This window comes from Microsporum canis, genomic scaffold (genome assembly GCF_000151145.1).
Source record: "Microsporum canis CBS 113480 supercont1.1 genomic scaffold, whole genome shotgun sequence".
Taxonomy (NCBI): Eukaryota; Fungi; Ascomycota; class Eurotiomycetes; order Onygenales; family Arthrodermataceae; genus Microsporum; species Microsporum canis.
In genome coordinates this window covers 612,178-625,902 of record NW_003299169.1, presented here as the reverse complement: position 1 = coordinate 625,902, position 13,725 = coordinate 612,178, and the positions used below count along the sequence as shown (strand labels likewise).

At 48.9% G+C, this 13,725-nt stretch overlaps 7 protein-coding genes across 7 annotated transcripts; 3 read left to right on the top strand and 4 right to left on the bottom strand.

Annotated features, from left to right (window-relative positions):
• Positions 1–263: 263 nt before the first annotated feature.
• Positions 264–2,457, bottom strand: MCYG_00247 (fimbrin; the record flags this gene model as incomplete). The annotated part of the gene is made up of 5 exons (XM_002850097.1): positions 264–295; positions 353–1,335; positions 1,393–2,126; positions 2,163–2,373; positions 2,435–2,457. 5 exons carry the CDS (start codon positions 2,455–2,457, stop codon positions 264–266), a joined length of 1,983 nt encoding a protein of 660 aa, XP_002850143.1.
• Positions 2,458–2,963: 506 nt separating this feature from the next.
• On the bottom strand, positions 2,964–3,725 carry MCYG_00246 (peroxiredoxin DOT5; the record flags this gene model as incomplete). Its single annotated transcript, XM_002850096.1, has 2 exons — positions 2,964–3,271; positions 3,359–3,725. 2 exons carry the CDS (start codon positions 3,723–3,725, stop codon positions 2,964–2,966), a joined length of 675 nt encoding a protein of 224 aa, XP_002850142.1.
• Positions 3,726–4,353: 628 nt separating this feature from the next.
• On the top strand, positions 4,354–5,402 carry MCYG_00245 (NADH-ubiquinone oxidoreductase kDa subunit; the record flags this gene model as incomplete). The annotated part of the gene is made up of 4 exons (XM_002850095.1): positions 4,354–4,416; positions 4,487–4,893; positions 5,136–5,142; positions 5,247–5,402. 4 exons carry the CDS (start codon positions 4,354–4,356, stop codon positions 5,400–5,402), a joined length of 633 nt encoding a protein of 210 aa, XP_002850141.1.
• A 243-nt stretch (positions 5,403–5,645) lies between these two features.
• Positions 5,646–6,502, top strand: MCYG_00244 (conserved hypothetical protein; the record flags this gene model as incomplete). The annotated part of the gene is made up of 2 exons (XM_002850094.1): positions 5,646–5,884; positions 6,037–6,502. 2 exons carry the CDS (start codon positions 5,646–5,648, stop codon positions 6,500–6,502), a joined length of 705 nt encoding a protein of 234 aa, XP_002850140.1.
• A 101-nt stretch (positions 6,503–6,603) lies between these two features.
• On the bottom strand, positions 6,604–8,601 carry MCYG_00243 (U3 small nucleolar RNA-associated protein MPP10; the record flags this gene model as incomplete). Its single annotated transcript, XM_002850093.1, has 1 exon — positions 6,604–8,601. One exon carries the CDS (start codon positions 8,599–8,601, stop codon positions 6,604–6,606), a length of 1,998 nt encoding a protein of 665 aa, XP_002850139.1.
• Positions 8,602–9,455: 854 nt separating this feature from the next.
• Positions 9,456–11,299, top strand: MCYG_00242 (Atg22A-1p; the record flags this gene model as incomplete). The annotated part of the gene is made up of 2 exons (XM_002850092.1): positions 9,456–9,627; positions 9,696–11,299. The coding sequence occupies 2 exons, from the start codon at positions 9,456–9,458 to the stop codon at positions 11,297–11,299; spliced, it is 1,776 nt and encodes a 591-aa protein (XP_002850138.1).
• A 354-nt stretch (positions 11,300–11,653) lies between these two features.
• On the bottom strand, positions 11,654–13,207 carry MCYG_00241 (actin; the record flags this gene model as incomplete). Its single annotated transcript, XM_002850091.1, has 3 exons — positions 11,654–12,527; positions 12,595–13,093; positions 13,165–13,207. The coding sequence occupies 3 exons, from the start codon at positions 13,205–13,207 to the stop codon at positions 11,654–11,656; spliced, it is 1,416 nt and encodes a 471-aa protein (XP_002850137.1).
• Between the last annotated feature and the right edge of the window lie 518 nt (positions 13,208–13,725).

Below are 13,725 nucleotides of genomic sequence, written 5' to 3'. Positions count from 1 at the left end.
ACAGATGGAGACCACTTCCACGGAGAGATCATGCTATGGAGCTCGCTAGGCCGTTTAATACACACATTTACTGCGAGTTTCCCGAATTACACTTGATACAGACAGGCATAATTGGTGGAAATAGTTATTTTGTATTTCATCAAGCAACGGCTAGAACAAATCAGTTCGGTCCCTTGTTTTAAGTCCCCCATGCGATTCGATCCAAACGAGCGCTCTCCACCTCCACCGCCTTTGACTATACATTACATAGTGCAATAGCTCCCTTACATCTTCTCAGAGGTGGCCATCAGAGATCCTAGCGGAATGGTTAGCAGCGGAAGGAGGAAGAAGTGGATTAGATGAATGGGCTTACCGATGAATGTCGTGACCAGTCGGGAGCGAACTTGACAGATATCCTCTGGCACCAACCATATAGTGGCGCCCATTTTTCGGGCAATACTGATGGCCAATTTGGCGTTTGCATAGCACTCCTCGTCTGTTCTTCCGGGCGTCACGAGATCGTAGTCGACATAGCTGCTCTTCATGCCGTTAAGGATGTCCAGCAGGAAGATACCAGTGGCGATAGACTGGTCCTTGAAACTTCGGATGGACGAGCTCTTTCCGCCCTTATGGGACATGTCGTTTGCCCATCGAATCATTTCGTTATCAGTAATTTCACGCTTACCCAGTCGCTGAGCTAGGGAGGAGAGCGTGTTTGTGATATCCTTTCTCATCAATTGCCAGACTAGACCCAGGGTGAGGGTGCGTTGTCCGTCTGTGATGTCAGCCCCCTGAATGCCTACAAGGGAGAAGCGGTTCTGTTTCCCGAGCTCAATCACGTAATTAGTGTTCTCCACTGCTTTAAACCGCATGAGCTCTCCGCCGGACGCGGGGGGCTTGTTGACATGACGCCAGTTGACACTGTTCGGGATGACCTTGTCGTATGCCTGGAGGATGATAGTTCCATCCCTTAGATCATTGAAGAGTGAGTTCACGGCTGGCTGGACATCGAGGGAGTTCAACCAGAGGGTAAACACACGGGCTTCACGCTCCCCCTCGGCGTCAAAGTCTTCCACTTCGAATTTGTCTTCCTCTGTAATAGGGTCCAGACCAGGATGGGTGTTGAACAGGTTGGCAACAAAAGCAAGGTTAAGCTTAGGGTTCCCAGCAACGAGTGACGATGGCGTCAGGAACTTCCGGCATTCTAGAAGATCAGCATTATCAAGGACCTGCTCGGCACGCTGCAATAAGTCACGGGTCTCGAGAGGCTTCCGCGAGCAGATATCCGGGGCGAGCTGGTTAAGCAAGACAGTGTAGTTCTCTCCATCTTTAACATCGGTAGAAAAGTTTGAAACTCTGTCTATATGTTAGACCCTGTTAAGCTTTTTTTTTTTTTTGTGGGAGGGGACTTACGTTCGGTGCCATTTGGCATTCTTGAGATGGTAATTGAACCAGCGCAACAGAATCTGCTCGGGAGGGAGACGAAGGAATTCGTCCAAGGTTTCATCCTCCTCGAGCAATCTGTAAAGCTCGGGGTGAAGCTTTATATCAATCTTCCCAAGCAAACCACGACGAATGACCTGCCAGATAAGACCCAGTATAAGGTGTTCTCTAACCTCGATGATATCTCCACTTCCAATGTTGACAACCGAACATCCAATACCCTTTGCTGAGTTGATAACAATGTTGTTGTTCTCAGTCATATGGAAGGCGTTCAGCTGCTTTATCCGTGTTCCGGGCCTGTTCAACACTCGCTCATCGATGGTGTCCGGGACACTGTCATTGATGAGTTTCGCCAACACTAAACCGTCCTTGCATTTATCGAACATCTCAAAAGTGTCCGTTGGGAATGGCAGCATATGCCCGATGTCCGGATCACCGGCAAGGACGGCATTGATGTGCCTCGTGAATTCGGTTCTCTCATCTTCGTTTATCGTATGGGTGACGTTCGCGGAAGAGCCCTGGACGTGAATCTTGCCGCTGATGCTTCCCTTTGAGGCGTGTCCATGGCCGCTAGGAGCATGCGCGGAGGGTTTAATTGGGGGAGCCGCACTGGCGGGTTGGCCACCACTACGCAGTTTTGCTATCAGCTGTATAGAGTCAGCATTTCCCATCATGCTCGAGTATATATATCCATATATATATCCCTATGAAACCGGGGTGAAGGTCCAATGCCAACTAACATCAACGTAATCCTCAAACTCGACCCGTCGAGAGCTGTCGAGTTCCACCTCCTTTAGCGTCTGGCGAACAACGTCGTATGGCAGCCTCTCCGAAGCCTGTGTCGCCTTGATAGTCTCAGCTTCGTCGAGGTAGCCCTTGTCGTCTACATCTAGCCTATGGAAGGCATCTTGGAGGGTGAATATCTCGTTCTGCTGGAACTGCGGGTATTTTCTATTCAACTCCAAGTCAGTTATTTCATGCCGTATATCAGTCGTAGCCGGCCACCACTCACCTTTGAAGCTTTATAACATTCATCGCGGCCCGTAATCTCCTGTCTCTTCTCTCTTTGATGGCAGTGGTTGTTGTTTGTTTGGTATAGTAGGAGTAGGAGGGGCAAAAACGAAGTAGCCTTGAGGGAAAAGTCTTGCGCAGGGGAAAGAAAAAAGGGTCGAGCGAGCCCTGGTTTAAATAGATGTATTGTATCCTTCTCTCTTGTCCTCCAGCCACAGAGATATACGACTTCGTAGGCACCAGGATTTTTCTTGTTACCAAGCGAGTTGCGTGTTTCTTCTTCTATCAACAAGAAAGCTCCGCCCCCCGCTGGATGACTAAGGATCCTTTCCCTTATATATATGGGCAGATATCAAATAAGATCCGCTGGGAGGAACTACAAAGACAGCAATGATGAAGAAGATAAACCGAAAAGAAGTACGGGTTATGTAGCAAGACAGAGCAAAAAGAGATCCTAATTTACCGAACAAAACCAGCCAGACTCGCTCCAGACATGAAAGATGAGAAAACAGTCAGTTCTCCTTCTCCGTCTACTTCCCCTTGATCAGTTCCTGGACCAGGTTCAGCGTCTTCTCCGGTCCTCCTGGGGTGCGCAGAAGCACCTTTCCCTCCTTGTTGACGGCAAAGACGCCTCGGACGGTGCCCTTGGGGGTCTTCTTGAGGCCAAAGGCGCCGATTAGTTTGAAGGATGGATCACACAGCAGCGGATACGGCAGCTTCTGCTTGGTCTTAAAGGTTGTGTTGGCCTTGGGAGAGTCGCCCGAGAGGCCAAAGATCGAGAGTCCAGTCGAGGTCAGGTTGGTGTAGTCGTCTCGAAAGGCGCATGCTTGTCTGGTGCCTGTATGAAACAGCGCGTTATTATAACAAGTACTATCAGAAAACGAGAGCTAGACATGTTCTGAAAGAAGCACCAAAGCACACTTACAGCCAGGAGTCGATGCCTTGGGATAGGTAAACACGGCAACGCCATCTTTGCTCTCTTCCAGCAGAGCCTTGAACGAGGTCTTGGTGCCGTCGTTGAGCTCGATCTCGTCTTCGAACAGGCTGAGGTCGAGGACGTCGCCCTCTTCTGGGACAAGGCTGGCAGGTTTATTGTCCTCGACTTCTTCGACCTTTTCAGCTTCGACGTTGGCTTCAGGCTCGGGTTCAGCAGCTTTCTTCTCCTCCTTGGGCGCCTTCTTGGGCTCCTTCTTGGGCTCAGCTTTGGCGCCCGCCTTGGTGCCTCTCTTCGCCTTTGGCTCTGCCACCGGAGCAGGAGCAGGCGCCTTTCGTTTTCTCAGCTCTGGTGCCATTGTCAGTTAGGTGTTTTCAGGGGGGGAAGGGGAAGGGGGAGTCTAGAAAACTGGGGGGAAGAAATGTGTAGCGAAGAAGAAAGATGCAAAATATCTTGCGCGCGAGAACTAGAAGGACAAGGTCGCTAGCTCGTTTCTTCTTTCTACCGCGTCCAGGCGCGAGTTCGACTCCAGGAAGTATTCTATGTATTGTATCTAATATAATATTTATCTACGTGAAGCCGCCTGGCCGCTTGATCTCTCCATCCACTTCTCACAGCCGCTTCTTCGTCTTGAGGCGACGAGATACAAACGCAGGCAGAGTGGCAAGCGTCAAGTCGACCTCTAACCAGCGATTGGCCCCGAACACCCCATCGTGTAGATAAAATACAGTAAAATATCCCAATATTATCTTCCTCTCGCCGTCGACTTTTCTTTCTCCCTTCGCGGTTGTTTTTTGATGTTCGAAAGTTGGTTCGATCTTGGCGTTTTTTGTTCTTCTTCGTTTCTTTCGGCTTTTCAACGTCAAACGAAGGAGAAAACAGCCAGAGAAGAGCATCAAGTTCACCTCGTCGCCTTTTGCCGGTGAGTATTCCGTCGTCTGCTGTCCTTGGTTGCGAGGTACAAGGCTAATTGAACTATGCAGGAGATGAGAGCGTCCAAGATCTTGCAGACGGCCTCGGCCGCCTCGCACGTCGTCCCCGTCAACCAGGTCCGTACATACATAGATATTCACGCCAATGGCTCTGTTTCTTCTCGATACGAGTCTGACTTGGGTATAGAAATACACCGTGCAATCCTACGGCATATGGGAGAGAATTCGACGGGCCTTTGCCGTTGATCCCACTCGCTCTAACGGTGTCCCATTGAACGCCCAGTTTCGAAACCCAGCGCCAGGAGCCCTTGAGCCGCAGACATACGATGACCCCGTCACCATTCCCGCTGCTGATATCGCAGATAACCCATACTGGAAGCGAGACGTACGAAGAGCTTATCCCCAGGTCAGCGTGGTCAAGCAGGCGGATGTTGTTGGCCTCTTGACCTACGGTAGTAAGGCGGAACCAAAGGATAGTCTTCTTGCCGGCGAGGCAGGCACGCAGCAGCTGGTACAGACACAGCAAACGGCAGAGGAGCGTGGACTCGCTGCGCATTTCCAGGAGAAGGCCAGCTCCGGAGCTGACGTCCTTGGGCCCAGCGGTCTCCCACCTCTGCCCGGAAACCTGAATGCCGGAAAGACATGTACCCTCCTTTCAGACCAGGCTTACCCTTCAAAGTGAGTATTTATTTGGTTTTCTTTTCGGCTGAAGAGTCTGTGCTGGATATTCCCATGCTAACCTCATTATATTAGATACCCATGCCGCACCTTTATCTAGAATCTTGCAGCTAGGTCAATAGAATGGGCATCTCATCGTTTTCATCTTTTTTTTGTAGTACTCAAGTATGTTGTCGACAATGCCCCTTTTTCGCCTTTACCGGTCGTTGCATGGGTTATAGTTGGGAAACAGCTCACAGCCTCTCTACCTGTAACTATTTCATTTAAAGGCATTGGCGGAAATAGCATATCACTGCCTTGATGCTGCTCTTCTCTTCTCTTCGGTTTATGCTGGTATCCCGTATATCGCCATGAAACAAGTACTTCGTGATCTTCATCTTACCAATAGCGCTCACCTTTGCATAACAACTTCCACCAAATCTTAAGAACAAGTATCAATCGCATCCAGGGCAACATATAAATCCCCTATATTCATCGTCCTAGCTAACATCGCTATTCTATAGGCATAACCGTTGGTGGCATGAGATTTTAAGTTTCCGCACAGAGAGGCGATTTTTTTCTTCGATATAAAACAGTCGACATAAAAAAATCATCCAGAGCACCAGAACACAGAATATCACTATCAACAACCTCAAGACTCACTGAAAAGCAGCAGCTATTCTAGCTACATGGGTGATATCGGCGAGCAGTCGCCAGACCAGCCCCTTGTCAGCGATTCTCTCGTTCCACCCAGAGAGATCCAATGTGCATGCACAAGCACCGTCTCTCTTGACGGCATACTCAACCCACCGCTACAGCTAAGAGAAGACCTCAAGGAAGGCTGCGGCGGCCAAATATGGCCTGCCGGAGTCGTCCTGTCGAAATATATGATCGAGAACCATGCCTCGGACCTGCTGGGCAAGACAATGTACTATTAAATGCGTACCTATGCGAAATCCCCAACCCCCCCTCGTTGACTTACTTGAACCCCTCGAGAACGATTGATATGGTCTCGAGAGGGACGATTTGAATACCCCAAGGCTCCTCTACGGCACACTAACTCACATATACCGTCGTTAGAATCGAACTAGGTAGTGGAAGTGGTCTCGTAGGACTCGCCGTCGCAAGAGGATGTGCCACCGATTCACCGGTCTATATCACCGATCAAATGGCGATGTTCCCGCTGATGCAGCAGAATATTGAACTGAATGGCCTGACGGGCGTGGTACACGCAGCGTTACTCGACTGGGGAGACGAAGAAGCTGTTCGTGCGCTTCCCAAGGCGAAAGTCATCCTGGCTGCGGACTGTGTCTATTTCGAGCCGGCGTTCCCCCTGTTGCTATCAACTCTTGAAGCGCTGCTGGAGGAAGAAGATGCAGTGTGTTACTTTTGCTTTAAGAAACGCCGCAAGGCAGACCTACGCTTTATCAAACAGGTTAAGAAGAAGTTCGACTTCACGGAAGTGACTGACGGAGTTGATCGTGAATTCTGTAAACAGGAACGGATCTTCTTGTACACACTTAGACGGAGAATGGCAAAACATTGAAACAGTTATATTTATCTACATTTCCCCTCCCTTGTCCGGCGTAGTTCAAATCCTTTCCAACTCCTCTAGAGACATGCAAATTCATTTTTAAAACGTGTTAATCACAGTTTCAGGTTCTCACGGCCCTTGGGTGCGGTGTCCTGGACTTTGTTCCCCTGAACATCGGTCAAGTTACCGCCCTTCCCGATGACCTTGACTCCTCCCTTCTTCAAGCTGGACACTAATTGTTTCTTCTGTGAAGATGCAGAGTCAGGCTTGCTAGCAGCCGCTTGTGACTCTCTCTTCCTCTTCTTCAGTGCCTCGCGGCGTCGGCGGTGCCGGAGTTTGGCTTCCTTGCTCAGCTCGTCTTTGGCTAGCGATGCACCGCTCTTCAGTTTGATCTCACCAGGTGTTCTCGTTTCTCCGGGATTATAGATCTCGTGAGGAGCCATGTTTCCGGATGCAGCACCCGAGTCAGCGCGAGTAGTTGGCTGAGCGTCTTCCATGAATATAGTATCCACGTTAGACACCACGTTAAGGTCGACCTGGGGCTTTTTGGGTTTAAAGTGCCAGTTGGACAGGGTATCTAGCTGGGAACTGATCTCTTCCCATAGCTGGATAACCTCCTGGTGCTCCTTTCGTAGCTTCTCTGCCCCCTTATCGATGAATGCAGGGTCAGTCGAACGCAGGTGGTCCTGTTCATACAGCTCTGCCAAACTGTGCTGTGGCTTCGTCTCGTCTAGTTCAACCCTCCGTTTAACGGCTCCCCCTTCGCCGATAGCCAGCGGCCGACGACGGATGATGTCGTCGAATTCCTTGGTGATGATTCTACGTTTGATGAGTGATTCGATGTCGTTGCTGACCTCCGTCGTGATTATGGGCACCGGTTTTCCAACACGTTCAAAGTCCAGGTCTTCTTCAATGAGCGAGTTGAATGGTCTTGCATTGCTTTGCGCTTCTCCCATCAATGTCCAGTCTTTCTTTGCGACATTGGCAGCTTCCAGCCGACGGATCTCATCTGCAATCTGTGCTCGTCTCTTTTCATGGCTAGACATGTTCTTCGACTTTTCGCCATCGGAACCGTCATCTTCTCCGCTCATGTCGTCGTCATCAAACAAGTCTCTCCGTACATTTGCCATCGCTCGGTCGATGTCGGCATCTATATCCTCCTGGGTCTGCGCAGGTTTTGATTTTGTTTTCTTAACATTCGGCGGAGGGTCGAAGAAGTCCTCATATCGAGCCTGGCGGCCGTCATTACCACTTAACTCCATATCGTCATCCTCCGCGTTAGAGTCGGCATCCACCATTCCCATGTCAAGATCCTCCTCATCGTCATCCATATCATCTTCCTCTTGATCTGCAGACTCCTTGTCGGGTATATCCTGAAGTGTAAGGGGGTCTGCGTCCCAGTCAATATCCTCTTCATCACTGGCCGCTTCGGTGTGTGGACGTCTAGCATCCTGATTCTCAAAAAAAGCTGATTGTTTGTTAAATTCCTCTAATGAGAAAAAGCCATCATTTAGGCCATGGGGGTCGGTTTTCTTCTTTTTGCTGGGGCGTGGAGACTCGTCTCCTTCCATCGTCTCATCCTCGTCTTCCTCATCGGGTGGTCCTTTGTTGCCGTTCTCATCAATATCAGCTTCCTCCTCCTCCTGCTCCTCCTCCTCCTCAGAATCTAGTTCTAGCATTTCGCCTCCGTCATCTTCACTTTCCTCCTCACTTTCTCCTGCCTCTATAGCATCACTCATACTGTCTGAGTTGTCATCCGGGGACTTTCGTTTGACGGACCTAGAAGGAACAGTACTTTGCGCATTGAATCTGTTCAAGTCCCTAGAGGATATAGTCAACGCTGAATCTAATATACGCTTCGCTTGCTCCCATATCTGACTGTGGCTGAAGCCGTTCACATGGAGCTGCGGAACCTGGGGGCCCGGGGTGCGCTGCTTTCTCTTCTGCCCACGTTGCTGTTCTTGTCTTAAATCCCGTGTAAGGGAGTCAAGGTAACTTTTTGCTGCAGCCACTGAGTCGGAGTATAGAAGAGGCGAGGGCTTTAAAAACGCTTCCGGGTTGGACGTTGGAAGAGCCGTTGTAGTGGCGTACAAATGGTTTTGGGAGGGCATTTCGAAATCTGTAGTGCGCAGGGGCTGGATAATAAACGATCTCGGTATATCGACTGTGAATTCAAGGCCAATTGGCAGTTTCTTTGATTTCGTCCCTCGCGCTGTGTTGAAGGTGCTTATCCCACAAAACTTCCTTGACAAGCTCGATATTAGCTACGCTTCCTCATAGATTTCCGTCTATAGTATGTGCATAGGCAAACGGCCCTGGGTATCTCAAGTCTACCCTCTGCAACATATCATTTCTCGAGTGGAAATGCGACTTTCTCTGAATCTTCTCCCGTAAAAAAAAATATTCAAAATATTCAAAATATTCGAAGTTTGAAGCTTCAAAAGTTTAATTGTGGAGCCTCGATCACGTGATGGGTATAGTTCTATGTAGAAGAAGAGAAGACGAAGTTGGTAGACAGATAAAAGTAGTAGAGAAGAAGTAGTAGAGAAGGGGAATAAAGGGAGGCTTAGAGAAAAGCGAAGGTAGAGAAGGGGTTGAGTTAGCTACCTAAAAGACCACCCAAAGACACTTCTCCTTAAGACCTTAGGCTTAACTAAACCTTTAACTAAACCATTACCTAGAGCTTAACTATCTTTAACTGAGCGTTTAACTACGCTTTAACTGTCTTTAACTAAAGCTTTAACCAGCTTTAACTGGCTTTAACTGCCTTAACTAAGACATGGTCTCACGTGGTTGGCTGCTTCAAGGCAGCTTCAACTTCTCCACTTCAACTTCGACAGCTTCAATGCTGGAGTTGGGATATTTTCCCCCTTAAATACATCAACCATGCATCTTATACAGCTGACTGTGAGCTAACTAGAACCACGTACGCCGTCTCTCAATAAGCAGACCGACCTCTGCAGCGATGTCGAGCCCGGCTAGACCCGAGTCGGAGGATAGAGCTGGTAATGCACCTCTCCTCCCGCAGGCTGACGACGGCCACCCCCAGGAAGACACCCGGCCTACTAGCAGAAAGGAACTGGCTGGCTGGTACTGCTATGGCTGGGCCGCTGAGGTCTTCGTGGTGTGTGCTATGGGTACGTTACCGACTCTATCTGGCTGTGAGCAACTTGGTAGGAGCGGAATCTAACAGTTCCTTGAACAGGCTCCTTTCTTCCGCTCGCCCTCGAACAGATGACCCGAGACCAGGGAGTGCTGGTCTCTGATAAGACTACGCCCTGCACCTCAGCCTGGAAGCACAGCAATGCCACTGCCGGATCCGCGAGAGCCGTTTTGCCGCTTAGGGCGGTACCTCCAAGCAACCAGTGCCTTGTTTACGTCCTTGGGTTCGAGGTCAATACCGCCAGCTTTGCCATGTATACATTCTCAGCCAGTGTTCTGATCCAGTCACTCATCATTATATCCATCTCAGCCGCTGCAGACCATGGCGCCTACCGCAAGACCTTCCTGCTCATCTTCGCCATTGTAGGCTCAATTGCCATGATGCTCTTTCTCCCACTTTCTTCGCATCTATACATGCTAGCCGCCTTTCTAGCCATTGTTGCGAACACAGGGTTTGGCGGATCTTTTGTACTGCTAAACTCCTTCTTACCTCTACTTGTCCGCAACCATCCTTCTATCCGAGCTTACAAGGAAAACGCACCCATCTACTCTGATTCAAACCCGGAAACCAATGGAGATATGTCGTATCCAGAACGTGAGGCTACTGCGGAAAGAACTTCCGCAGCCCCATTGGTATCCGCAGCCTTGGAGCTGTCATCCAAGATATCGTCTAACGGAATTGGCATCGGATATACCGCCGCAGTTCTCGTTCAGATATGCTGCATTCTTCTCGTGCTTGCCACAAACTCCACCACCTTTTCCCTTCAACTTGTTCTATTTCTAATAGGACTCTGGTGGTTTGTCTTTACTATTCCTGCAGGCCTATGGCTGCGACCGAGACCTGGCCCTCCGCTCCCAGAACATGTAACAAACAAGGGTAGCAGCTGGCCCTGGGTTGACTACGTCTTATTTGCATGGAAGTCTCTTGGCAGGACAGCTATGCGGGCTCGTCGATTAAAGGACGTCGTTCTATTCTTGGCTGCTTGGTTCCTATTGTCTGATGGAATTGCAACGGTCAGCGGCACGGCAGTCTTGTTCGCGAAGACTCAGCTTAAAATGGAGCTGGCTGCCTTAGGCATGATTAATGTCATTACAATGATTTCAGGTGTCTGCGGTGCGTTCTATTGGAGCTATGTCTCTCGACTTCTAGGCTTACGCCCTTCTCAAACAATCATTGCCTGTATCTGTATATTTGAGATCATACCACTCTACGGCCTCTTGGGCTTTTTCCCGCCTATCCGGAAGCTGGGGGTCCTCGGCCTCCAGCAACCGTGGGAAATGTATCCGCTCGGCGCCATCTACGGGCTCGTCATCGGCGGCCTCTCCTCCTACTGCCGTAGTTTCTTCGGGGAGCTTATCCCACATGGGTTTGAAGCTTCCTTCTACGCTCTTTACGCCATCACGGATAAAGGCTCAAGCTTCTTCGGCCCTGCTATCGTCGGTGCTATCACCGATCGTTACGGAGAAATTCGCCCAGCATTCTTCTTCCTGGCCCTTCTTATCATCATCCCATTGCCCTTGATGATGCTCGTCGATGCGGAGAGGGGCAAACGTGACGCTGATTTGCTTGTTAAGGAGTTGGAAGGATCCCCTGATATCGATGCCAACCAGGGGCAGGCGTACGGGGCTGCAGTGGAAAGGGGATAAGATTGGTTTTATGCTCCCTTTATTTTAATACGTATAATATTGTTAGAACAGACCTATGAAGGATTTCATGTATGCATAATCTAACAGCACATTGCCCTAGAGGCACTAGTTTATAAGCACCACTTTCGGCTTATTAGGAATTAACCACCTCCAATACACTTTTGCTCCTACAATAGGAGTTTACTTGGAATTGCCAGTTTGAATGGGATTCTAAGCATTCCCGGCTAAGAACTTTTTCATAATCATCACATGTAGAAGCCACTGCATTGAGAATACAGCATGGGCATCAAGCTCACTCAGAAAATAAGTTTGCTTTCGTCAAATTGCGCGCATCCTCTTCGGTAACATAATGGTTCACTTGCATCGCTTTTCTACAATGTTTGGCCCATGTTCATCATATTCCTTCTTCGAAATCCACATCTGATGGAACGTGCCTAGACTGGCCACGATGCTTCCACCTATCCAGGAGCTGAATTTCCTCTCCGCAGTGTTTCCAGGTGCAGATATTCGAACTCTCGGGCTTGGATACATGTTCGTCAGCTCAAAGTTCAACCGGTCGTTAAAGCCGTACAGCAAGCTGGCAGCTCCCGTCACGACTACATTGGCAAGTAGAGTCGGTCTAATGTCGACATCAACTTGATTGAGAGCGCTTCGGATTAATTCAGGTATTGTCTGGTTGGCAGTTGGGGCAGGGAATTCAGAATCTGGGTCGGGGAGAGCAGCTTTGGCGTCAAATAAGCCTTCAGCAACACGATATCTTTCAGGGCCAAAAAGTTGGTTATAGCCATCGGGGAATTCAAATGGACGCATCGGAATGCCCTTTGCTACTTCTTCGTTGGAGACTCCGGTAGGACTTTGGCCGGACAAGGCGCCAGGACCAGGCCAGACCTGGACTACGCACTCTTTAAATTCAGAAAGTGTTCGATCCTCTATCAACCGACGGTATGAAGGGCCTGGAAGCTTGTTCTCGGGTATATCCTTGTACACTGCTTGAGCAGGTTGACCAGCATCGACAGCAACTTTGGACGAAATTAAGTAGTGAGGTGTCAAGTTAACGGGTGGTGTACTTGATTTGAGAAGTGCTCGGATCTGAGATGAGATAAAGTCACCGGCAAGTTGAGAGTGCTGTACTCCTCTCTTGAGAACTAGGCCATCGTGAACTGGGGTTACTGAGACATTGCTGGCGCCAACGTCCACCACCAAGGCTGTTGCTTTTCCAGCCGCAAAACTATGATAAATCAGTCAGCTCTAACATAAAATAACATATAGCGCGTTGGACAAGTATAATCACGGACCTAGCTAATGGTCCATTCCTGGAGAGATAAAAAGCTGGTGTCCCCCAATTTTCCATCGCAATTTCAATAGTCTTCTCTCTCGCCTTGGTGGGATTCCATCCAGGCTCGGTCATAAGCAGCGGGCTATCAGCCAAGGGTTTTTCTTCTGTCTCTACTCCTTCCATCTCTACAGGTAAATCTTCAGGGTTGGGATCGTTTAGCCCGTTTTGCATTGGATTTCCGGGTTTTCGGCTCGTCAGTCGCGAGGTAAACGAGTACTCCCATAGCTTCTCTGCCATATCCCAATCCTCCACAATGCCATCTCTGCCAATAGGGTTATGAATCGAAATCCCTGGGCGCGGAGAGACATAAATGTTGTCCCCATAAACGTATTTATCCTGCGCATCTGCAGAGTATTTTCCATAGTATGAAGGAATAACCGATTTGGGGGTGTCTTCACCGGCAAACCCAGCACGCGTTGAGGAGTATCCCGGATCCAATATTATCGCTGATACCTCATCTGACAATTGCAAGTGTTAGTCTCTCATAAGTAGCCAAAACCCAGTCAAGTCAAGGAAGATTCTAAATTACCTCCGCCATACTCTGCCGCAGCAGGAGGGGCTGTAGAATTCATCGTAACGGGTATGAAGGTCAAAACTGAACAAAAATGCCCTCAATAGTAATTTATATAGTGATATCCCCGACTAAGTGAAGGTGTTTTAGCTATTCTAAAGCTGTCTCGCGCGTAATTGATGTAGGTCTTGCTTGGTTGTCGCGATCTTCAATTTGATAAAAGAAGCGCAAGTTGGTTAAATATTAGGTAATCACGCCTCCAAGTTTTACTTTGTATCATGTGATATGGTGACTAATATATTTTCAAAGACAACAAAAACTTCTGACGGTCAAATTGAATATCTGGATTCATCCCCAGCTTTGGTATGAGAAAATATGGTTTATTTATCAGGAGATAGTTCCATCAATTGGTACGAAACTCGCAGAATGCCTTATACTTTACAAAAATATAGAGACTTGGGGAAAGACGGCAGAAACATCTGAGAAGGTAGCTATTGTTGTTACTAGGAGGTCTAGAAGCTCAACCTTCTTTGAGGCTCGGAGTGAACTTTGCACTTTTAATCTATATAACCTACCTAC